Source organism: Camarhynchus parvulus, chromosome 4, assembly GCF_901933205.1.
Source record: "Camarhynchus parvulus chromosome 4, STF_HiC, whole genome shotgun sequence".
In the NCBI taxonomy this organism is placed as follows: domain Eukaryota; kingdom Metazoa; phylum Chordata; class Aves; order Passeriformes; family Thraupidae; genus Camarhynchus; species Camarhynchus parvulus.
Window position 1 is genome coordinate 42,148,768 of NC_044574.1, and position 26,592 is coordinate 42,175,359.

The 26,592-nt window shown below is 36.5% G+C and overlaps 1 protein-coding gene across 1 annotated transcript in view; it reads right to left on the reverse strand.

The window, feature by feature from the left end:
* Positions 1-3,332: 3,332 nt before the first annotated feature.
* The window catches only part of GUCY1A1 (guanylate cyclase 1 soluble subunit alpha 1), a 35,315-nt gene continuing 12,055 nt past the window's right edge, over positions 3,333-26,592 (reverse strand). Inside the window, exons 2-9 of the mRNA XM_030946799.1 lie at positions 15,917-16,314; positions 13,270-13,331; positions 11,627-11,685; positions 10,127-10,836; positions 8,197-8,682; positions 7,535-7,678; positions 5,547-5,701; positions 3,333-4,382 (exon numbers count right to left, since the gene is read on the reverse strand). Of these exons, the coding sequence (XP_030802659.1) occupies positions 4,181-4,382; positions 5,547-5,701; positions 7,535-7,678; positions 8,197-8,682; positions 10,127-10,836; positions 11,627-11,685; positions 13,270-13,331; positions 15,917-16,165 (2,067 nt within the window). The 5' untranslated portion in view covers positions 16,166-16,314 and the 3' untranslated portion in view covers positions 3,333-4,180. The remainder of the gene's footprint in view (positions 4,383-5,546; positions 5,702-7,534; positions 7,679-8,196; positions 8,683-10,126; positions 10,837-11,626; positions 11,686-13,269; positions 13,332-15,916; positions 16,315-26,592) is intronic.

Genomic DNA, 26,592 nt, shown 5'->3' on the forward strand with positions numbered 1-26,592 from the left:
ATTTGCCATAGTGGCACAAAAAATTGTAATTTTGTACTGCTCAAAAAATGAGAAGCAATTTTAGCACAGATCTTCAAAGGCCATCTTATAACGAGGCTGCAAAGCAATGTACTCATTTACATTTCTATTAAGAAACCACTGGCTTGACTTTGCTTTCAGCATCAAAAGTCTGTCAAAGCAGATGAGACGCACTTTATAAGGTTGTTTACTTCATTTCAGATTCTTTCACAGTTTATTATTTCTTTGACTGGCTTTCCAGATTATGTTCCACCCTAACTGCATATTTAACATTCAGATGCTACTGCTTGTGCTCTGGAGAGTATGTGTCTCTAAACTGTTGCATGTGGACATAGCAAAGGTTCCAGAATCATCTATTATCTTTCTTCTTTGTGTTGCAATATCAGACCAATGGTCAGTAACCTAAGAGAGTAGCTTTTCCTTTCCCTCCATGCTCTGCAGAAAAGGACTACCAGTGAATCTTATATGCAAATAGGATTGGAAAATTTAAAATAAAACCAAAACCAAGCAAACCTTATATCTGATCATTTTCTTCCTATGCAGTTGTAAGCAGCCACACAATCAGAGGTGGTTTTAGAAGTCTCAAAAGACTGTTATGGCACACACCTTGCAGACTCTAGAGGCAGAAAAGCAAGTCCTAGCTCTCATTTCAGAAAGTTGTATTTGGTTTCTGCCAAGCTGACTTAAGATAAACTGGAGCAGAGCTTTGAAAGCAACTCAGTACCTTGTACACTCTATGGCAAACAGCCACAAAAGTCTTTGCTGTTGCAGGAAGCAAATCTCCCACCAGTTTTGCAGAACAATGGGCAGGCATTAAAAAAAATGTTAGCAGATGGAGTGGACTGTAGGTTGTAGGATGGGTGGGGTTTGAAAAAGGGTCCCCTTGCCAAGATTCAAGAGCAATTCCCTTAATTCTGATGGCCTTTGATTGGAAATACTGTTTTTACCCCCTGCACTATTAATTGCAGCTGTTTCTGGAAAGATTGCAAAAGAAAATGATGGGAGAAATAAACTGGGTTTGGGGGAGGTCTGAATTCTGCTTTCACAAGTTTTCCCAGGAAGAAGTAGATCTGTTCCAGGGGCTCAATTATCAGTGCACTTCACTGTTCTGTCAGTTTCCGTGACTCCCTTTGCTCTGGTTTTGCACAGTAGTTCAGAGAGAAGGAAAGCATCAGCTCCACACTAATTGCACTTCCTCTGACACCAGCAATGCAAATTTTTTCTGACATCCCCCTGAAATCTTATCAGGTCATGCCTGAATGAAATAAAATTAATAGAATTCTTTTGGTATAGGTTTCACTTTAGCTATGTCAGTGTTAAAATTCAAAGGACCCACTTTTTATTTCAAGGGCCATTTACACTTTTTTGGAAAAGAGACTGCAGTGATAAAAATGTATCTTCCATCACATAGTGTGTGAACAGGAATCAGCCACACAGAATCTTCATGAACTAATAAAATAAAATTTCACACATAACAAAACTGTTTCTGGATATAATACTAAGGTATTTTTATATTCATATAAATAGAATTGCATAGTCTCTGAAAATTTTCACAATATCATACACTATACTACAGAAGAGATCAACTTAAAAACAGCCCTATTATTTTCTTCCCAAACGTCCCAGTATTGTGTCAGCTAAATTGCCTTCCTTCTGTTTATCTCAACAACTTGCTTATTAGCTTTCTGATTCCCATTTTTCAATTTAAATGAAATGATTAGTTAAAAGGTGAAAGGAATATTTTAGATCTAAGTGAAAAGATCAATTAAAATATTTGTCCCTTATTAAATACATATTTATTCAGCAAAAGAATTTAAACAGAGGAACAGTTTCAGTGAGACCTAAATTCTTAAATTATGTTTAGAGCTAAATGGACTTATGAGGGATTTATTGTAGAACAGGTCTGAACATGAGCACATTTTAAAGCACTTTCATGAATCTGTGTCTTAAATATGTGCCTAAATCCTATTTACTTCACTGAGACTCAAGCATGTTGCTTTCTGTGTACACTAAAGCACCTCAGCAGAATTCTGCCTGGAAGGCTGTCACCTAAAGAAGGTTATCATGAACTGCCATGATGAACATCCTATCTGATGACAGATTTATATGGGATTTGGCTTTGAGCATGGCCCTCATCCAGTCAGCAACAGTTGTCTTCTAGGAACAAAAGGAAATTCCCTCCTAAACGTACTACCCATTCGGTCTGAGAAATAAATCCTTTTTATTTAAAAGTCTATTTATTTCTTAACCGGGATAGATAGATTCATACTGACCTCAGTAATTTCTGGTTTAATAACATAAGCCTACTGAACTGTCAGGAGTCAAACACTACCCCATTTTCTATATCTAGGAGTACCCACACAGGACTGCTAGTAACCTCTGGGTATTTCTCTCAATAGAACAGAACCATCTGACCCATATAATATTGGAAAGATCAGTCTCCAAGATTTGCATAGTTCTTGTTTCCTTGAAACACTGCGGTCTGAAGTGTTACAAATACATGTGCCTGTATATATGTATATATATGTGTATATATATATATGTATAGATATGTGTGTGTGTATATGTGTATATATATATATACACACATACACACATATATATATATATGTATATTCTTTATATGTATATTCTTCAATTCTAGTCTCTTCAGAGGTCTTTTCTCAAGATTTTGATGCCACATGTATGAGTTTCTACCAAAAACTAGTAGGATTAAATGGTTTATTGAGCTTCAGAATGTACCAGTCAAGATCAGAAAATGAACAAAATAGCACCTTAGTCTAATAAAATTGCTCCCTGTAAATACTAAGAGACCAAAATCTGATTTAGTGGTTTGAAGAGACATTTATGGCTTGATATGCCAAACCCCAGGAGCTGAAGAGGTCAGAATAATAATACCTCATAGAAAGGGGAGTAGTAGTATGTGCATAAGTGGTGCAGTTCTCCAGCCTGTAGTTGAGATCAAACCATATAGCACAGAGGAATTTCTGGGCAGATGGATCTGCTAGTCAGAGGCGGAATCCTAAACTCAGAACTCTTAACTAACTCTATTCTGCCAGTTCCACAAGCAAAGCCTTTAGAATTCTCCACTCATATTCCATCAGCCGCAACAGAAAAGTTTGTACTGTAGTAGTACTAATCTTTGTAAATGTGTTCAGATGTTTAAAAGCATCTCTTTTCACCTGAAAATTCCCCTGGCAACTTCGGAGTGAGCATGCGATGGGCATTTCCATAGCACCTCACACCCACATTGCATCCTCAAATAAGGATCAGAGATTTAAGCTTCCATCCCATACAGTCTGACTGGAATTCCATTTCTAAGCAAACATTCCAAAGCATATTTTATTACACTTCTGTTAAAACATTTCAAATATAATTGACAACAAAAAGAAAACATTTATTGCTGTAATACATAATAACAAGTGGATATTATTATTTTTAAGTACTTCAAAAACTCTAAGAACTAAAATAGTTTGATGATTACAGAGATGTTAGTATGTGATTATACAGTATTGTAATCTATATTCATTTTATACACAAAATAAAGTTCATGAAACAGTAAGCAGCAACTCTGCTATGCTATGTGTATTAGCTACAATTATCAGCCTGATCCAGAAAATGCTGAGCACCCTTATACTTTGACCAGCCAGTGTGAGACGATGGTCAGCAGCCTTCTAGGATGGGGCCCAAATGATGCTCTGGAAGGAGTATGTGATGGCAGTGACAATATTTTAATGGACATTTTCTTATGGAATCTCTAAGAAAATACATTTTCATAGTCATTGATAAGCACCAGCTCACAACACTGCATGTGGCTGCATCACTTGCACATTACATTTCCTGACAAACTGCATGTACAATACATCTAGAATTCTCAGTATAGAGAGAACTATAGCACTTACAAATTACCACAGGGAAAATACAGTTTATAGTAGCATTTCCAACAGTGACATTGCAACATTACTTTAGCGATTATGTTCCTTATGCAAAGGAGAAATAAAAAGTAGTCAGTGACATACTTCCTGAAATTTTAATACTGGCTTTCAGGTGTTAACAATCTAAAGTGCTTTCATGTTTCATACAGTTTTAAAAATTTTCAATTTGTACCAAAAAAAAATCCAAATATTTATAAATTTATTCTATACATTTGTGAATGTACAATTTAGTCTATTCCTGTTTCCTCACCAAAAAAATTGGCATTGCCATCTCCCAAGTCTCTCTTTTGAAACCAAGTCTGCGAGTTTGTTCCTTGAATATAAGCATCCAGAAAATAGCAAATTCCAGGGATATCACTTGGAAAATTTGGTGGAAGCTCCTCTCTTGAGCGCGGTGTGAACACAAAACCTGGGTATTCCTTTAACAACCTAAAACAAAATTGGATCTCAATTAAAAATCAATCAGTCAGTAAGAAGTGCAGATATTCAATAATTCTTCATGTATGGCAGGGAGAATCCAATTTAATTTTTATAGTTATTTACTGGAAATATAAAAAATAATGTTTACATGGTAACCTCAATAACTATTAACTTGTGCATCAGTGCAAATAACAGTTTGTCCTCTTTTTTTGTCTTGTCAATGTTTTGCATGTAGGTACTATGTTTGTTGTAAATATTTTCAAAAATTAATTAATCCGAAAGCTAGGTCACATCCATCCACACATCAAATGCATCATAATTAGTATTTCAAAGAAGGGAATACTGTGAAGCTTGTTAATTAAACTATTCAGACCCTCTTATCAATTCTAATATTATTTGCTTTTTCACAGGTTGAAACAGAGACTGCTAATCTGTAGGGATAAATTTTGGTTAACTCGTACCAAAGCTTTCAAACAATTACTGCAATATAAGGGAGTTGTGCATGGTGCCAAAATGTTATCCACGTGTCTTTAGAATTAGTGAATGAATCAAAATTTAAAAAAATACAGCAAACAAAAAGGAGGTTAACACCTTGTTCACTCAGAAAAAAAACCCAAAAAAACTCCACAACAATAGTTTACCAATTAATCAGCTTGCCTACTTTTTAGGGGTATGATTCAAAATGATTTTCCATATGAGTGGAATGGAAAAACAATCACTGTCAGCCAGCACTGCTTATGTTGACAGACACAAGCACTGGTGATGCTATTGCTATCTCTGTGTTTTCAGAGTGCATGATCAAAAGGGTTACTTTCTCTGTGCTCTAATACCTGTGCTACTTTTTTCTAAATCACCTATCCAAAATCACCTAAAGCTTGGCACCATCTATGTCACATAACACATGCTGCAGGGGATGTCAGGAAGGATCCTGTGCCAAATTCTCTGTCTGATGCTGGATGCAGAACCTTGCCACAAGGCATTATCAGATACGTGGCAGTGGGTACATCTGAGTAGGAACAACAGTCCAGGCTACAGTAAGGGTAGCAGAGCTTCCTCAAAAAGTAATAATAATTTATAATTTTGCTTATTTTACCCAGCCAAAAAAAACAACAGGAAGATAACAGACTACTACAGTAACTACTGCAGGTGGACATTTTACATACTGCACTGTACCTGTAAGTTGTTGGGCTGACATTTATTTTTCTAGGTATACTGCAAGACTCAAACTTATTGGCAAGGGTCACATTATTTCCAAAAAGGCAGTAACGAGGCATTTTAACCCCAACAACTCCAGCAAAGACGGATCCAGAATGAAGGCCAATACGCATCTTTAAACAAAAGAAAGAAAACAGCACTATTAGGTAAAATAGAATTGGTAAAGTTAATTTTATAAATTGTTCTTCATTAAAAGAAAAAAAAAGAATGAGCTACTAAAATAAACAGGGTTAGCAGAGACTCCTTAAAATAGCTGTACTCTGGTCATTACTGATCATGGAGAAGGAACTAGCTGAAGTTTATCTTGTGCTGCATTTTTAGTCAATAATCCTACCATATCAAAATGTGACTGTGAACTGCTGTGAACTTAGCTCATACTCAGATTTTTGACTCTTAGCTGCTGCTGTTTTTTATGGTTCTTTTTGGTAGGTTTTTTTTTGAGCTGTGTTCTTTTTCTCATGTGCATTATACATATGTAGAGGTGTTTCTTCAGAACAGGATTCTGACTAAATAATGGCATGATGCCAGGAACCTTGTATGTCTACTCTGCATACTCCTCTTTACATATCAAGAGAGTATCATACCAGTACAAAGAAGCTGCAGTTTCTAACTTTGAGTGTAAAAGCAGAAAAACCTGCAACAAAACCAAAATCCACCCACATTGTAAAGATGGCTGAAATATGTTCATCAAAATGCAAGTCTGATTGAAAATATGCCATTTGCAGTCATACCTTTGTTTCTTGGCAATTGATATGTAAAATGACAGTAAATTGTGTGACAAATTTATTGCTTTGCACAATAGACAATGTTTTCATGAAGCATTTAATTAAAATTGATGCATGCTTTCATAAAAAATAGTTTCCTTCTAAGAAGCTTCTGTTAGGTACTTATACAACATTACACCTTATCCTTATTTTAAAATAGCTTAAAAAATGTAGTAGTAGCATTTGCATGTAAATTATACACCTGTTATAATATTGCCAGGATGTTTCCAGATTTTTTAAGTGTAACTTAATTTGATACTGCAAAATACAAAAGAACAATATTTATTTATAACACAATACTGCTGTTCTGTGTGATAAATGTGGAGCATATAATCCTCTTAATAACCATTTTCTTTTTCTTGGAATACAAATATTCCTTAATCTAAAATTAAAAAAAAAAACAAAAACCCGAACCACTAAGCTTTCCGGAGGAACAATGAACAGATAAATGTTAAAAATTAGCAAATGAAAGACATAATGAACTGAGACACCTCTATTACAAATAACAGGATGCCATTCCAGGCCATTTGAACTACATTGAAGGTCCACCTCATTTTTCATGCACACAGACCTTTCTTTTTCTTTCTCAGTAAGAGATAATCCTATATGAAAATTTCAGTACATGTATAAGTTCTCACTGAAAGGAAGCCATAAATATAATTACCACTGAATTTAACAGTTGCTTTGACAGCATTAAAACCATTATCTTATGGTGGTTCAGTATCTGACTGTGAAACAAGAACAGCAATGGAATTCTCCAAAGCTGTGGATTACTACAATCAGAACGTCTTTGGGCATTCATATTCATAGCTTCTGCGTCAAAAGACCTGGAGTCTAATTTGGAAAGAGGATTACTCATTTCCTTAGAAAAGAGACTATTCCATGCCACTGACAGTTTTATTGCTACTGAGACAAGAACTGCAGCATGTCAGATTGCACCTATTCACTTCACTGCATTTGTCTTTTGGGTTGATTTTCAGATCTCTATTTCACCTTTACCACTCCACAAAACTCTCATCCACAAATCTAAAAAGGTCAGCTTCTCCAGCCACAGTCACTTGATTCCCCAAATTCTCTAAGTTAACACAATTATGTGAAATTTCCTTGAGACAAAATCCCAGAAAGCAACTAAACAAACAAAAGAGCTCAGTTTACCAAATATAATACAATAAAATATATGACCTTGATAGGCTCTCCATGAGGAGACACCACCTCATCTGACAGTTCCATCATCTTCAGGGCCATCAGTGCTATTTGAACAGCATGTGTTTCACTTTCTTTGTGCAAGCCTCCAGCAACACAGTAGGCATCTCCAATAGTTTCAACCTAAAACAGGCATATTTGTTCCTTACACTTAGACTGTTTGATAAATATAAAAGAACTGCCTAACTTCAGTAAGAATTGTAGCTAAATATAATTCTTGACTAAGTCTTAGTTTTCCTGCAAAATTATTTAAGTACTGGACAAATCTTGCAGTATCATGCAAAAGGAAAAATTGCACAACTTTTATTTATTGCTGGGCATAATTCTAAAATAGTTTTCCTTTTTCATTTACAGTCAGGCACCCCCAGCTACATTAAACTCCTGTTTACTGCAGTCACAGCACTATCATTGAAATTAATTTTTAAAATTAACTGTTAAATTTTTGAGGTTTCTTTCTTGGCTGAATGAACAGCTGTTTGTGTTCACTGTTTTTATTTGTTTGTTTTGTGATTTATTTTGTCTTTCATTTGAAAAAAGGTTTATAGCCAAATAATTTTTAGACCTCTATTATCTTCTGTCCCACTTATTCTTAATTTCCTTTCCTGTCCCAGAATCCCAAAGAAAAGCAATGAATTGTGTACCTTGTAGACATCTAGCTCTCCACATTGGTAATCAAAGCGAGTATAAAGCTCATTAAGCATGGTGATAACCTGCATAGGTGAGCACTGGGAACAGATGGCAGTGAATCCAACAATGTCAGAAAAAAGCATTGTGACATTATTAAATTTCTTGGCTTGTACAACTTGTCCCTGCCACAGCTGCTGAGCAACCTCTCCAGGAAAAATTGAAAACAGAAGATCTACAGTCTTCTTCTTCTCCTCTTCAAGTGCTTGATGGGCCTGCTCAAGGGTTGCTTTTAGCTTTCCTAACCTCTTCTTCAGTCCATCCTGAGCTCTGGCCTGCTCTCCTATCAGAACAACATCTCTTAAAGCATTGTGAATGGGAATATCAGAGAGGTACAATCCACGTCCTGTAAAATCTTCTAGTCGGTCCACACAGGGAGATCCCAAGAATAGAATGGCACTGGATTCAAAAATATAAATCATTTGGCCTTTAAGATCCATTACCTGAAACAGTTAAAGAAACAAGAATTCAGGCAAAACATGCATGGCAATGGTCTAGAAGCAAGAAATTTTAGAGAAAATACATTTTGCTAAAATGTAACAAAATCAAGACTGGTCCATAGTTCTTACATTTTCATTTAGTTGCTTAGAGAAAACACGGGGTGCTGAATCACAGAGCCATCAAGCAAGTTCATTTTTATTCAGTCCTCTGGTACAAGAGGACTCCAATATAAGGATAAACACCTAATTATGTATGAGCATCAGTTTATCTTAGGGAGAACAGAAAACCAAAAAGAATAATTTTGTGTATTATCAGCAATTGATAAAATGTGTTACTACTGTGGCCTCTGAATTTCTACTAATAACTAGTTCATGCATCACTTTCTCCATAAGATAAAGTGAGAAAATATGCTTCAGTTTTATCACAGGATGTTCAGTACTCACTGAAATTTAAAATTAAAGGCAGAAATGGCAGGAATATGCAATTTTAATAGTCTATAAAAAGAAAAATATTTTCTGTGAAGTGTTTTTACGTCCCTTCTGTAGTCACTTGTGTAAGGTGGTGCAGAGCTTAGCTTAACACAGCTCTGACAGACCACTTTTTTTAATAAAATCTGTTCCCTACTAATAGACATTTAAATATGCAAGTACATGCAGAATCAAAGCCAACTCTACTACACCTTGTAACCATTCTAGTGCAGAAATGGATCTGAGATGAAGTAGCTACAGCTTTTAATAGTAGCTACATTAGTAACTGGGTAAAACTTCTTAACTGTTCCTCACTGAAGTTTTTGCAGTTCTGAGTCTGAGCTGGTAATTCATCCCAGAGTGTCTCAGGTGTATATAGGCTGGAATTCAGCTGGGACCAGGAACAAATAAAAACAGTCATTGAATACAAGATGTTTTTTACTGTCCCAGGTTATTTGTCACAGACCCAGCTTCAGCAGAGATAGTTGTAATCCCATCAGGTGAAACTAAGTGGAACCTTTGGTGATTGTATCTGATGAAAACATCAGAGTATCAAAGATTCCAAAACACCAAAGGCTGAATGAGCACAGAAAACATCTGTTTATTTTCCCCAAACCTACAGCTGTTCCCAAATGACTCAGGGGCACTTTGTTAAAGTTTTTCCTGCCACTGTCTTTGTGTTGAAGATGCCCTTACTCTCAGCAGCATGGCATATCACTGGCTTTATCTCAGTATTTCAAATTATTGAAATAAATCAAATTTACAGTCAGATTTTACTTCTGTATAAGTCCTAAAGCAGAGGTTTGACTGAACATTGGCTTCAGAATTTGAATTACATTTGACTACCCTAATTAAATCATTATTACACAGTTGTATCAGACATAGAAAATGCAAAATGCACCATGTTTTGTGGCTATTTTAACTCCATCTGATGAAAACAAATTATTTGTAGAAGTAATGGTGATAAAAAGCCTCTTACCATGGATGGTTTCATGTCAGTATTATCCCATCTTCTAACTCGTACAGTGAACTGCATATTTAGCATGGTCATTATTGCACTAAAAGTGCAGCTTACTTTGGGGGTAAGAATTTCAAAATACTCTTCAAAATTTGGCTTAGCTTGAAATTCTCTCCTGGTCAAAAGTCTTCTTATCCCATTTCCAATTTGAAGAACTGACATATCCTTGTCAAACATAAAATGAAATGGGAAAGTCTTACAGAACACAGAGGCAGGAATCACAAGTGAAGACTGTGGTTTACATGGAGATAAGGAAGGTTTTGCACTTTTGACTTGTATAGAATACAGCAAATAAGGCTGATTAGCAAACTCAGTGCAGTCATTATGGAAACAAGGAGGCATGAGCATCACTTCCACCTCAGTTTCATACAAAATATGAGCTGCTGCTTTAATGATACCAGGTAGAATAAGACTTGTGATTTTCTTAGGAAAGAAATAATAAACATTTAAGAAGTCCTGATCTTTCTCCAGGCATAATATGGAGGCATCTTCAAGTCTGTCCTTTTTTCCTGCTTCTTGGCTGTGGCTACTCTGCTTCAGCAGAGTAGTGAAACTATTCAAGAAGTCCTTAAGGGTGCCTCCAATAACCCCTAATATGTGTTCATCCTCTTCATAGCATATTTTGAATAGCTCTTCACCAAGAGATTCCCGTAGAGACTCCACGGGAACACCTGCACAGAACCACATTTTAGTCAGAGCTGCACTCATCATCCTGAATCATAGGCTAACCTCCACATTTTTTTCCAAAACAAACAGTCAATATCCTTCCCTGATACGGCATTTGCACCTGAAGGCACTCTCATTTAGGAGTCCTGGAAATAGGGGTACAACTGGTTGTGGTTTAGAAAGATCCAAGATTCAGTGTTCTTTGTAGAGATGTAGACAAAATGGATGCAAGTTTTGGCACAAGATTTAACTCAATTCCCTTAATTTGATCTAAAGGAGTAAAATAAGAAGTTTAAAAACTAACATACAAATAAAATAGGATCTGCAGATATAAGTACTATGTGTAATCCAGTACATTAAATAACCCTGGGAATATTCTGGAGCACTGAGGCCAACTGGCACTGAACGGAACGGCTCACATCATTGCTAGTAAATTTGTTTTACCCAGATAGTTGAATGCAAACTGACTGTTGGAAATATTCAATTTCTCCAACTGTTACTGGGAATCCTTTGAAAAAGTATTGTCTCTCACAGACCAGCTGTGTGCCTGGACCAGTTTAACAGTTTAAGTGTACAGAAGACCATATTTCAGTTCCAGGAAATGTTAATTTACTATTACAGATGTAGCCAGAGTTGCATATTACAAATTACAGAGTTCTCTTCTGACACACAACAGTCCTCAGAATATGAAGTAACATATTAGTAACAAGACTAATTTATGTAAAATATATTCTATATATATATATAATAGATACTATATTTATTTATATATATTACTAAACAAGCTTAAATTACCTGCTGCATTAGCATGATCACTGATTATTTTTTCAAAATCTTCTCTATCACCAGTTTTTCTGCAAAGATCATAAAAATATAATAAAACCCCTAAATTATCAAGATAAATGTGGTAAAGACAGTAAGTACAGAAGTTACCTTGTCTTTAAAGTGTATAGACCCAGTTCTGCTGATCAAATAAGAAGTTTTTAATTAATTCAAAAGGAGGTCTTGGTAGGATCTGAGATTATCCTATGCATTTCTAGTAAATTAAAAGTTTTGTGGTCTGAGCTCAAATTATGGATTTCAGTCAAATGCTATTGCCTGTCATTGTAACAGTCCTGGTTTTTTGTTTGGTTTGTGTTTTTTTCTTGAAGCCAAAACTAAATTTCCTAACACATTGTAAAATATAATTGGCATTTATATTCAAGTATTTTTTGGAATTACAGTGTATTTAATTCAAAAGATGTCAGAACATATTTCTGCTTTGAGAGGAAAAACAAATAACAACTATTAACTCCAAAATTACTTGTTCATTGGTAGTAATGCAGACATTTGACACAAAACTGCAGCCTCTGAGTTCTCTGAGGACAATAAATGTCAAACTGAATGTTTGACTCCAAGTTATGAGAAAGACTTATAGCTTAGATTAATCTTCATATAAGCAATAAACTCCTGATACATGCCTTCTGAATTTCTTCACTTGGAATATCATAGGTATTTTTATAGGCAAAAGCAACACAGACATTTACATTTGTTTTACATTGGCATTATTGCCTCCTTCAGAATATCACAGTAATTTTTTCTTTTCAACAGATACTCCAGGGAAGCAACACATAATTAAAGAATGGGAAAACATTCATAGCAACAAGCCAGTCAGCAATTGCAAAGCACATCTGACCCGCTATCTTTGGTTCAGTCAATGTATGTAAAGTGCTTTAAAAATATCAAGTATAATTTAAAAGATACACTGCAATTATCTATTCTTATCATGGTGAGCAACAGTGTAGTTTCCAACTTGATTATTTTTCTTCACTTCAGAAAGCAGATTTAAACTGATGGGCTTATTTTCTCAGATGCATTCAATAAACTGAATCCTCAGTGTATCATGAGATGCGAAGAAATTCTAACTCCCTACAAGGCTCAAATGATTAATATTGGATTAGTACTCAGAAATGCTGAAAATTGACTTGAGTTCCTCAGAAACAGAAACCAGAAGCCAAGTGAGCTCAGGAAAACATCCAAGTCAGTATCTGTAGTGCAGGAGTGTTCACTGTATCAGAAACCAAATTTTTTTGTATAATACCAATTGTATTTCAGACTCTTTCCCCGGGATCTTAGAAACACTTGGCTAGATCCATATACAACCAATCTATTGTTCCATCTATGCCAAGCAGTCTCTGAGCTCCTCCAAAGTCCCTGCCTGCTTTGCTTGTCTGTACAATTTGCCCAATTAGTCAACTTTGTGAGTGATGTAAATATTTGTGAATATTTTAAAATGAACTAAATCATTACTAGCTTACATTACATGAAATGTTACACACCAATTTGACAAGATAATTGAATATAAATTCCAGAAATCTTGATTCCCGGTCACCACCCCATTTCTGTCTGAAAAACATTATTGCAGTGAAGTTAGTTACAAACCCATTACACTTACATACCTGGTTTCTTTTATTCTGTGTTTTGCAAGTGTTCTCTGCAGTGCAAGATTTAGCCTTTCAAACTGGGGAAAAAAATAAGTATGTCATATGTATATATGTCATTGCTGAAAATTTAATCATGAGGTAACATTTCTATGCACAGAATTCCTTTGCCATCCTTGGGACTAACAACTTTTTTCAATTGTTGTTAGAAACAGCATGTCACTTCTGTAGTTATGGGGTTTACTGTCTATTCATCTCTTCAGCTCCAGTACCACTGTAATTAAAATTAAAAAGTTAAGCCCCTCAGTAATTAAGCCCCTCAGTTCATGTGCGCCAGTGGTAGTGCATTTTAAAACCAGTGATGTTCTTTAGGTCCAAGTTTTCAGATGGCAATAAAGACAGTGCTGCTAAGAAATAAATATAACTAACACAGCTCTTTATTATTACAAATCCCACCCCCCACAAAACCACAAAGTACAATGAATAAAAAAATTAAAGAAAAGAATAATTTTTGCTGTGTATGCCACGACATCCTCCAGATGAAAATCTAGTCATTGTAGACAGACTTTTTTTTAGAGAAAGGATTCTCTAATAAAAGAAACTTTAGAGCCTAACAAATATTTGCCTTAAAATACTTCAATCCCATGATTCCATACCCCTTCTGCAGTTCCTAATTGGAACAGATGGAACATTTTCCAAATATGTGTATTTCAAATTGTTAGGGCCAGTAAAGCTGTCATATGTATGTAGTCTCTGATAGTCAACCCCCAAACTTCCCACACAGACAGGGTCATAGAATAGTACTATACTGGCACGACAGAATTCAGCTGTGAGGCTTCCTGTGGCCTGGCTTTTCTTTGGTTCTCTTTCCCAGAAGAAACTAGAAGCTTTTACTACATCTTTTACTTTTTGTATTTCCAGGAGGAAAGTTTGCACAACCAAAGAAAATATCACATGAAAGAAAGGCATATTCTGTGAATGTTTTCCAAGGAAAAATCTAAAGTGAATTAGATACATATATATATCTATGTATATACCATATACCATGTTTATGAACACAACATAAATTACATCTGTGTAGAAACCGATACAGTAAGTGGAACGCCATCCAATCCATTACTTATAAATGAGCAATGTCCTCCATATTTCTGTAAAGAAAGAAGCAAATTAAACAACAACATGCACTACATTATATCCCAAATATAATCAAAAAGTTGTCTGGATGCACTTTGTCCTAGGCTTCCAAGCATAGTTCACTGTCTCTGAGAAGTTCACAGTTCAACAGGGGTCATGATGCAGCCCCATTCTGGAGCTTCCAGTTGGAAGGAAGATGATGTTACTCAATGACATTTAGTTAAGGTAAATTTTCTAAGCAATGAAAAATACGTTTCTAAACAAGCAAAGCCCTTTTATGGAAAAACAGGATTAGGAAGATGCTTACGGCTTGACCCCAAATCAGCGTGAGAACAGACTTGGACAAAGTTCTGATGCATATGACTTGAATAATTCTAAATAGTAACAATGATAACCTTGAATTTCAGTGGTTCCTAGGCTACATGGTCATAATATCTTCACTTTGCCAAGCTTTGTCCCAGATGATGAACTAGCCTATCATAATTATGTAATTGGCAACTGCATAGATTTATACCACTCTTTAAAGAGGAAAAAAATACCAGTTATTAAAAATCCCACCAACAACTATATACTAGAAAAGCAATGCAGCAGTCATGACATCCTGGAAAGGGTGCTTTGCCAGTTCATTTTTGGGTTACAAGTCTTTTCCTTTATAAATTTAGAGTTCAGTTTAAAGGGATGCATTCCATCTGTACAAAGGCAGCAGAGGTAAAAAGATCTGCATAACTAGATCTGCAAATAGATTTAACAAAACTCCAGCACTTTAAGTAAGATACACTGAATGTCCAAGTAATGGAATTGTAATTAAATGAGTGTACAGAATTGTCCATTTACTATTTCCAGTCCCAATAGGTCAGTCAGTTCCTTCCAATCTCCCACTGAATTTGAGACAAGGCCAAGAGCTGGATGTCAGAGAGCTGCATTTTTCATGTTCTTTTTACAGAGATAAACCATGGTATTCATCTCCACTCAAGCAAGCCTGGGCCTGTTTTCAGTTAAGTTGAGCAGAGACATAAGAATATCTTTGTGGTAAATACGAACAGTAATGGTTTTAAAAATAGGATGACAGGAGGTTAGTATCACAGCAGATGGAAACATCTATTTTATTTTTTTTTGTGATAATGACTAATGCACTTAGCAGTTTGGATTCAGTTAGGTGAACTGATGAGATGACAACATAATTTACATAATTAGGTAACAAGGCAGAATTTCTATAACTATATTTCTATGTTAAAAAATGGTACAAAAGTAAATGGATTTAAAAAGAACAATTAAAAAGATCAGTGTAAGGGTGCAATACAAGGCAAAAATAACGGAAATACAGTGAAAAGAATGGTGTGTACAACACAGATTATGGCAAAATTATGTCCAGAAGGAATGGAAGCGGATTTAAGCTACGGAGAACTACATAAGAACACAAACTTTTAAGTCAAAACAATTTTCTAAGGGCTTACATCAAAAGGCAGGCATAGAATGCTTTTTTAACATTTATAGTTAAATGCTATTCAAGTTTTATTTAGTATCTATTTACCTCAGGAAAGATTAGTTTGCAGATGCTTTCAGTTAGTGTGTGCAGGTACACTCTACTTCTGCTCGTTTTCCTTTGTGGAAGGTTTCCTTGACCCTCTTTTTCATGGACTTCTTTGCAGATGGGCAAAGCTGCTCTAGAGCTGTTTTCTGTGCAGTCCTTGTCATGTTCCTCAGTTATGTGACCTTGAGTCAGTAAGGAGAAAGGACATTCTCCTGTGATCTTCAAGTCTTTCAGTTTTGTACAGAACATACTGTATGAAGCCTCTCTCTTGAGATTAGGAGTACTTAGCTCTATGTTTACTAACAAGAGCAGAAGATGCCAGAATAATAAGTTGATAAGGCAACCGCTGTGGAAGGTTATTGGTAGCTATAAATCACCACAGGAAAAATTTTCTTCCCCTACAAAACAAGAAAGAAAAAAAGAATTACAAAACATTTATTTTCTCTTTTAAATTCTGACCATGTGCTGGTTTTATCTTAAGTACATTAAAATAATGGCTTTTTGAGCACTTACTTTTGTCCCATTTTAAGCATGTAATATCAGGAAAGCACTTACTTTTGTCCCATTTTAAGCATGTAATATCTACTGACTTCAGTGCTTTGGATAACTTAAGCGGAGTGCATGGTTAAGTTTTGTACGATCTGGGACTCAAGTGATCAAGGCAGAGGACTTGTCTTACCCGACACATATTTGGTCACATTGATGGTTAAGGTTTCTGAAAGAGTGGAATTCCAATGAGGAAATATTTTTGATTCTAAGGAAACCTTTTTGATTCTAAGATAAGTAACTGTTAAAACTATCTCATATGGCACAAAGAAACAGATTAGTTACAAATACTTAAATCTAAATTTACTTGGTGTCCAAGATATCCTTTATGTAACAGAGAAATATATGACTTAAGTTAGTGTGTGTACTTAAACAGTAAACCATCCAAGACCAAAGGTTAGAGTCTCTTGTAAAAACAACTGACTGGTGACAACTCACATCTTGGGAATTTGACCACACAACTGCAGTTGCTTGGAAACACTAAGGGATTTTTATGCTTTTGAAGGTGGTATTTTCCAAACAACACATTAAACTTTTAATTTTAATAATGGTTCCATTTGTTACAGGGCCAAATCCCAGCTAGAACTTAATTTGACTACTGCTGTAAAACACAAAAATGTTTTTACAAATATATCAGCAACAAAAGGAGGGCCAAGGAGAATTTCCATCCTTTACTGCATGCAGCAGGAAACATAGTGGCAAAGGACAAGGAAAAGGCTGAGGTACTCAGTGCCTTCTTTGCCTCAGTCTTTAATAGTGAGAACAGTTGCTCTCAGGACACCAAGACCCTGTGCTGGAAGACAGAGACAGAGAGCAGAATGATGCTCCTACAAACCAGGAGAAAATGGTCAGTGACCAGCTACACAATTTAAGATACACAAGTCCATGGGGCCAGATGGGATTCACCCAAGTGTCTAAAGGTAACTGGCAGAAGAGCTCACCAAATCATCTTCCATCATTTACCAGCAGTCTTGGCTAGTTGGGCAGGTTCCAGCTGACAGGGGGTCTGTTAAGATAATGTCCATCCCCAAGAAGTCAGAGGGAGGTTATCACCTTACAGCCTGACTTCACTCAGGCTCAGTCAGCCAGGGAAGGTCATGGAGCAGATCATCTTGAGTGCCATTACACAACACATGCAGAAAAACCAGGGGATCAGGCAGAGCCAGCATGGGCTTAGGAAAGGCAGGGTCTGCCTGAGTCTGGTCTCCGTCTATGACAAGGTGACCTGCTTAGTGAATGAAGGAAAAAGATAAAATCTACCCAGACTCAATTAAACCTTTGACACCATTTCCCACAACATTCTGGAGAAACTGGCAGCTCATGGCTTTCACAAGAATATCCTTTGCCAAGCAAAGAACTTGCTGGATGACCAAGGCCAGAGAGTATTGTGAATGGAGTTACATCCAGTTGGCAGCCAGTCACTAGTGGGGCTCCCCACAGCTCAGTATTGGGGCCAGACCTGGTTAATATCTTTATCAATGACCTGGACAAGGGGATTGAGCGAACACTCAGTCAGTCTGCAGGCAGCACAAAGATGGGTGGGAATGCTGATTTGCTGCAGAGGGATCTGGACAGGATGGTTCTATGCACTGAGGCCAATCATAAAAGGTTCCACAAACAAAGTGATTGTTCTTGCCCTTGGGTCACAACAGCTCCATGCAGTGCTACAGGCTGAGGGAGAGTGATTGGAAAACTGCCTGGCAGAAAAGGACCAGGTGCTGGGTGTGCTGGTCAACAGCAGCTGAGCCAGCTGTGCCCAGGTGGCTAAGAAAGCCAGTGGCATCCTGGCCTGGATCAGCAATAGTGTGGCCAGCAGGACCAGGGCAGTGAGCATCCCCCTGTACTCAGCATTGGTGAGATCACACCTTGAATCCTGCATGCAGTTCTGGGCCCCTCACTACAAGGACACTGAAGTGCTGAAGCATGTCCAGAGAAGGGCAATGGATCTGGGGTACAGGTTTTATGAGGAGCAGCTGGGAAAGCTGGATATGTTTATCCTGAAGAAAAGGAGGCTCAGCCAAGACCTTACTGCTTCTAAAAGGAGGCTGTAGCAAGTTGAGGATCAGTCTGGTAAGAAATGTCAAAGAAGAACCAGCCTCCAGTTTTAACAAGGGAGGTTTAGACTAGATATTAAGAAACATTTCTTCAAAGAAAGGGTGCACAAAAATTGGAACAGGCTGTGCAGGGAAGCAGTAGAATCATCACCCTTGGAGGTATTTAAAAGATGTGTAGATGTGGCACTTAGGGACATGGTTTAGTGAAGATGATTTCTTTCAGTTAGACAGTCTGAAAAAGGCTCTTTCTTTAATTTTCTATTGACTGTATCTCATTGAATCAGATCCTCTCATCCTCATATAATACTCTTTAAAAATAATCCTCGAGAGCTTTTGGCAACTCTGGAAGCAGCTAAGTATTACATTTTTCTCTCTGGAGATACAACAACTACTTCTCTCAAAGGCACTACAGCTTTAATAAGCCTGTGCACGACATCATTTGCTTCTGCTCCTGAGACACCCTAAGGGCATTTGGGGTCACACGGCAACTGTATCAGGGTTAAAAATAACTAATTCCCTGATACAGGTTATCAGCTGCTGCTTTTGAAACAGCTGGAATGAATGGCAAAGCAGAGGAATGCTGCAGACACAGCACAAATGGCATGGATAAAAGGAGAAATAGGCAGGAGGGACTTTGATTGGACCTGCTGCTGAGAAAAATATTTGGCAGAAAAGCCCCTTTAAAGTATGCTGTAATACTGATGGTGTCTGGCCAGGGTCTAGGGGACATCTATCAAAATTAACGTCTTATTTTAAGAATCAATAAACACAATGCTAAGAACAAGAGGCTGAAGAATGTTTACATAACATTTTATATTTCTGATTTCAGTTTTTACACAGAAACTCATTTGTTTCTGCTGCATGGACATCAGCAATACTTCATTTTTTTATTGCTGAATAACTCTGGGTAGCAAATAAGGCAGTGAAAAATTTAAAGCAAGAGCCATACTCCAAATACATAAATATACATAATACTTTATACTGTAAGCATCGTTATAGATACATAGATGGATATTTTTATTCAGAAGCCATTACATACCCAATATTATTACACTAAGAAAGAAAAGCAGAAAAGAACCATATTTTATGTAGTTGGACTGATGTGTGTACTGAAGTTAAACACACATATATACTTGCACAATTGTCAAACCTAAAAAAAATTATGGCTCTGATGGATCTTACATTCATACTCAGATGCTTTGCTGGATTCAGGCCTTAAATTTCAAGATAAATTTTGAATCTATAAAATAACTACTCAAATTTCTTAAGTCAAGTATATCAGCAGTTTGAAAGGGAAAAAAGACCCTGAAATATATTTTTGTAAAAGAATGTAGAATTAACCATTTTAAACATCTCCCAGGGAATGCAATACTGCAAATGCATATGCTGCTACTTAAACAGACTTAAAAAAAAGATCCTCAGTGAAGAATGTAAGAGTGAATTAATGGCTAAATCAGACAGCAACAAATATGTACTGCATTTGCACTAACATAAGAACAAAGAAAGTGAATGACCTTCATCAATTACCAATGAGTTTTCAATGAGTTTTCAGTTTCTTTGGATGTTTTTTTCCTGCTGATTAAGTTATTTCTCTGTTTTTAGAAAACAATAATCTGGAAGAATTTGGGGTTCACTTCCATGCAAGCATATTGTATTTTCACTAAATTACATTTATTGTGATAGGAAAAATATCCAGGCAGGTAGAATCAGTTCAGAAAAGGAAGTGATGCCATTGTTTTACAACTGAAAAGTCTCCAGAAGCTGCCAAGTGGGAAGAAGAGGTCCCAGAAGATGGTCATGGGACAAGACATTGTCAGGGGCAAAATGGGCACTAATGTGAAGATCCCTGAGTTGACAAAGCTGCTAGACATGAAGCTACTGTGTCTGCAGCTTCTTTTTGTGATACCACCCTGTGTGCTGCAGGACACCTACATTCAGCCTCATCCTGCCCTGGTGGGGACTGGAATCTTTGCCCTTGATCTGAACACTACTTTGGGCTCTTGCCAGTTGCTATTATGAACATACCATAATTGATTTGGAAGAATGTGGATATCCATGATGTTTCTAGCAATAATACTGTTGTACAAAACCAATACCAGATCTTTAAAGTCCAAATAATGAAGACAAAGAGAGAGTTTTCTGAAGAACCATTTTCTAAGGATCCTGAAGTTCTTGTTTTCCCAGAAACAAATTGTATGGCTCTTTGATAACAGAGATCGCAGCTCAAAACCATTATCAATTTAACAGGTATAACAATTTTCAAGCAGTGGTCAGTTCAAAACTCTTCCTGACCTCTGCAACGACAAAACCCCCTAAATCACATCTTTACATAAACAAAGAGGAAAACCTAAGTCCATGACACTTTAGAGGATTCGAATACTGAAAAAACCCTCTATGTCTTCTTTAATTAAAACATCAGGTTTGCATCTGGTACCCTAAGTGCATCTTGCACTTAATTTAAGTAATGCTCAGAAAAAAAGTCTATTGTATTACAGGAAAATCTGTCTCACTCATATAGTAATTAGACAGTGATGTTAAAGGTCTGACAGGAGAAAGATAATGAATTCCCAGTGTAGAGATTACAGAAGGAATTTCAGCAGTATGATGGACCTTAAAAAGGTATGAGAAACATGATACCACACATCACAGTTTAAATCAAACACCTGCAGATGTGTTTCAGGAATGAGGAACACCAGCCCTCCGACTGTTCACCACGTCTTTAGACATTTTCTGACCATAACAAAAAAACCCAAAAGAAACATGAAAATAGTTTCTGTTTTTGATTCCTCTCCAAACATGGTTTGAGAGAGCTCATCCCAGAGGAGTAGCAGTGTCTAATGTGAATTCTCCATCTCTGCCATATTAATTGATGTTGTAGTTACCTTGGGAAACAAATTGAAAATTAAAATTAAATAATCTGCTGTGAGATCAAACTACAAGGAACCAATTTATTTAGTGTCTGACTGAGTACAACATGGCACTGCGCCACTCAGAAAAATGAAGATGACTTTACATAGTATAGTCATGGCTGCAGAATAACTTAACAGTGCTCAAAATGCTCTGTACAAATATTTCTAAGTTTACATCTATACATGTCTCAAAGTCAAAAACACATTCCTCTATGTTTATTTTTACTATCTGCTACTGAATATTTCCTTTATTACAACATTTATTGACATTGTCATGCAATACAGATCAATGAATCAATCATACAGTAAAATCCCTAATATTAACACGGCCATTTATAAAAATTAAGCAATACCACTTGCCAGCAGTAGCTAAAGGTAGTTTATAATCGTAATTTATGGACATGGCACAAAAATTAAAACTAACATTAAATACTTTTATCTTATGACAAGCAGAGTCCTTTACTCTGAGTAAGACAGAATATGGTATGGTGTTATGTCATTTTTTAATTTTAAACCATACATATCACTTTGTTAGGTGAACTGCTGCATTTTGAGCAATAATTAAAAAAAAATAGTCTGTTTTGCCAGAGTCAAAAAACATCACCGACTGAATCTAGCTTTCTTTAGTACGAGAGTGATTGCAGCACTTGCAGGAGAGGTGTGGAAGCCTTTGCCCCACAGAAGCAGCTGTTAACTTCTGCCTTTATGTAAGAAAGGCGTTTGCTATTCCCACTCAGCTCTAATCTCTGTGGGGTTCAGAAATCATTGCCTTTTGCCCCTTGCCTATCAGTGCCTCTGAAGAGAGCAAGGCAGGAACTGTTCTTTTTATGCACAGGCAAGATGCAACCAACTTCTAGTGAGACAGGTAAAGATCCAGCACCCTCCCTATCATGAGTAGCAGCTCATTTTTGTTTCAGCTGCTCTGTCTATCAGCTGACAAACACAGCTAAAATAACTAAATATTATAATTTTTCTTAGTAATATTAAGTACAATATCTGCATATTATTTTTTCTACTTCAAGTGCTGTGGGTAGCAACAAAATCAAAGCCCTGGTGATTGGTCCATTTCCAAGGATCTTGAAGTTGTTTCTAAAATACTAAGAAGAAAATACCTTAAGTCCACATCAATATATAAGCTCATATTTTAATAAGTCAAAGCAAGTATTTATTAGTCTTATTAAATCCTGTACAAATAATTTAACCTTTCATTGTTTGCTTCACTGTTAGTTTAAACATTTCCTGGGTACATACACCTTCAAAGCATTAATTTGTTTGCATAGCACAAAGCCAAGGAGTTAAGGTCTAGAAACCCCTTAATACATGTGACCATTCAATCCTACATCATTACCACCTTGTGTAGACACGGGCTTTACTTCATTTATAAAGTAGTATTTTTCTTTCCTGAAACATTCTAGACTTTTTCACAGCACACATTTCTGCTACCTGAGCAAAGGCAATAACTGATTAAAATGTTGTTATCCTCTCTACAGATCAGGATCAGACATGATATGGAACAGTGGACTCCACAATAATTTACCGGTGCCCAAGAAATTACTAGAATCAGCAATCTCAAAGTCCACTCCAGTTCCCAAAATGAATATGCCTTGCCAGGCATTAACCTTCCTGCTTGTTCAGCCAAAATTTCCACCCTCCTTTCTTTCAAGTCAATCCTTGTTCCAATCCATCTTTACCTCAGAGTCCTTTAAGTCTTTTACAATTTTTTCGTCAAAGCACTAAAATTGCCATTGTGTGCTGTGCAAGCCCAGTTCCAGTGTTCTCACCCTCTGTTTAGGGCTATTTCTAATACAAATAGAGACAAAATTTTTCTCTAAGTCACAGCATACCTTTGATAATAAGGAAATACCACGGCACACTACAGAACTTACTGAATTAATGAAATTACAGTGATTACCAAACAAAGTAAAAGATAGTAAAGCAGCTATTAAAAATAATACAAATCACACCAATCAATCATTTTTTTAACAGTCCAAACATTTTAGTAAATCCAATTTCAGTGTTGTAACTCATCCCACTGACTGTTCCATATGACTATATGACTGCTTAGGAGAAGTTAAAAATCTAGACCTTGCTTACAAGAAATCTTTCTCCCCACATAATGTGGAATTTCCTCACCTTTCTACCTTTTTTTTTTGTATAAATTGTTTTAAGAGGCAGAGAAACACAATCAAGTGTTTCCTCTGTGTTCCAAGTTGAATAGACTGCGATTTGCAACATTAGACAGCTACCAAGCCAGGAGATTAAGAAAATAATTACTTTTGTTTTCTGAGAAAAAAACAAATTATCTACTTTTCTATCTTGAAAATAAGTTTCACAGAATACATGTCAACTTCAAAATTACTAATACGCCTTATTTTAAGATCATGAGACAGACATTTCTGCTGCTTAAAAATATTAGCATTTGTGTAATAACACCAAACACTATATCTTAATATTGAAACTAATGTTCTTGAATACAGGGCAAAACCCTAATTTTAAAGTATCACTGAATTTCTTATACTGGTTTTGTGACTGACTCATTTCCCTGTAATGGTCTGAAGCAAGTCCCTGGATCCAAATATACCCCTGGGAGAAGCCTAGACTCCAGATGTGAAAGTTATATTGCAGCCACATCTCTGGTTTCAATTAAAAGCAGAGGGGGCACCTTAATTACTACACCCATGTTTTGGCATATAGCTAAAGGAAGGACCGATTCCCAAATGCTGCTGATGAAATACATATTTGCCATTTTAAGTATCACATTAAGTACTTTCATAGGGTAAATATTTTCCTATGCTAGGACCAAATAACAGGGAGGCATGCTGAGAAGGCAGCGTGGGAAAAATATTATTTTCCTGTGAGTCAAAACCTCTGTGAAAACAGTCCCCAGCGAGCCCAGCAGGCAGGCTCACAGCACCTGATCCTCTGCTCAGGATGAGAAGGAGCCCTGGACTGCAGCACATCCACATCCCCTGGCCCACAGCAGGGCTGGAGCCCCAGCTGAGCAACCCCCGACAGAGATACCCCGAGAGCCACAGCCCCCTTGCACTGCAGGAGCGCTGGAGCTGCACTGCCCACGGCCACTTCCACTGAGGCAGAGATAAAGATACCTCAACAAAAACTAGAGACCTGCTGTATGTAACTGTGATGATGCATGATTATGCAGGGTTTGGGCTTGCATTTTGGTTTTGCTTTTTTGAGAAATCCCGATACTGAACTGACATAACTGACGAGACCTCAAGTGATCTGGGTGCCCCAATGAAGAAGCATTTCAAGGAGAGGAGCTGCTGCAGTGAGGGAAAGCAATCCAGAGCATCTGGAAATTATTATGATACTTTAAAGAAATATATTTTTAAATATAGCATAGTCTACATTTGCAGTCCCTGGAAGTACAATACTACCATAAAACTTGTAAGAGAAAAATGAAAAATAAATTTGTGTCCTATTTTCAAGAATTAAAACTCATCCTGAGGACATGCAGTGGTCATGACAGTCTGCAGGATTTAAATGGAAAGATCAAAGTGTTGCCCACAGCCAATGGAATTTAATTAGAATCCACAAAAGGAGAAGCACTAATGGTCTAGAACATGAAGTCATTGTTAATTGTTGTGCTTCCTGATTCCTTCCAAATACCTACTTACAGCTCAATCTCTCACTTTTAGCAATGCATAGCACTTTACTATTTAACTTGACCTTTAACTTTAAATGTCTGCAAAATCTGATTTTTATTTATTTCACAGATCAAAAATGCTTTTAAGGAGCAAATGAACTAAAAAATAATAGTAATTATTTTGTGCTAAAAGTGAAATCTAGTAACGTTTTATCCCACACCATTAGCGAAATCTTTAGCTAGCATTCATGACTTAGCCAGCATTGCTGTATTTCTTTTTTAATAAATAAAACAACAAACTGTTTAACAACTGCAAATTTCTAAAGCATGAAATAACTTCTCATTTGAGTACCATGGTCTGGATTAACTGTGAAGCATTCTTCAGAGATGATAAAAAATTTCCTCTACTTCTTGAGAGACACTGATCTTGCTGAGATTTGTACCTGCACGTATTCTTGCTGAAGTTGATTAACAGTTTATGCAACAGACATACAGGCTCGCATAAATATTATCTTCCCAAATACACTGGAGCATGGTAGAGCAATATAAAGCATTGATTGTAGTGTCTAAAGACAGTACATATAGTTAAATATTCCCTTTGTGTTCCCAGCTTTAAATTATACAGCAAGTTTTATAAATAAAAGTACTAAAAGCATTATAAATAAAATGTACTAAAAGTTTGCATGGACTCCACAGATCTTAGAGAAGTGTCTGAAAATTAGGTCTGTAGAAAGAAAAGTGTTTCATTAGCAGAGTTCAGTTGCAGAGTTTTCTGACTGGGTATTTGCCACCTGTCACTTCTGTTTACAATGTCTTCAAAATCATTTTCATGCTGAAAATCACTGACAACTACCTTTCATATTTATTCAGGGCTAAGCACTCATGCCAACTCCTGTTGAAGTTAACAGCAGGTTTCTGGATACAGCAGGAATAGGATTAAACCTAAAAGGTCTGTCACTGCTGTCACTGAAATACTGATTTGCATGTTTTCTTATTTTTGAACCAAAATAATATGACCTTGGCTTTTTAATGTTGGGTTTTTGCAGCTAAGTGTGCAGATGCAATAATCACAGAACTGAGGTCATTTGGGATTACAGACAGACCATTATGCATGGGAATGTAATAACAGGAACTTGTAATTAGCAAAAATGGTTTGTCCTGCAGCATTGAGGTTATGTTCTTGTACTTTTTCTAAAAAAAAATATTGATTTAAGATGTGTAATCAACCCAAATAGATGGCCGAAGGGGTGTTTTCACAGCCATCATACAGATACTGATTCTGCTTTAGGTAGGTCCCTGCAAAAAAAAGCAGCCCTGAAGAAGCAGAGAATCAGCTACTTTCCCAATTGTTCTCTTCCATGGCATTTGCAGAGCAGGGCCAAGAGGCACCTTCCTTTTTGATTAAATGCCTACAGATGGCTTCTGATACAAAACATGTTTAAAAATAATTGGAATTGCTGATTTAGCCCATGTGCACTGTAAATTAGCACCTTCCTTTTTTATTTCACTGATTGGCCTGTCATTTTGCACACAATGGTACAGGCTCATATAGTTATTCAT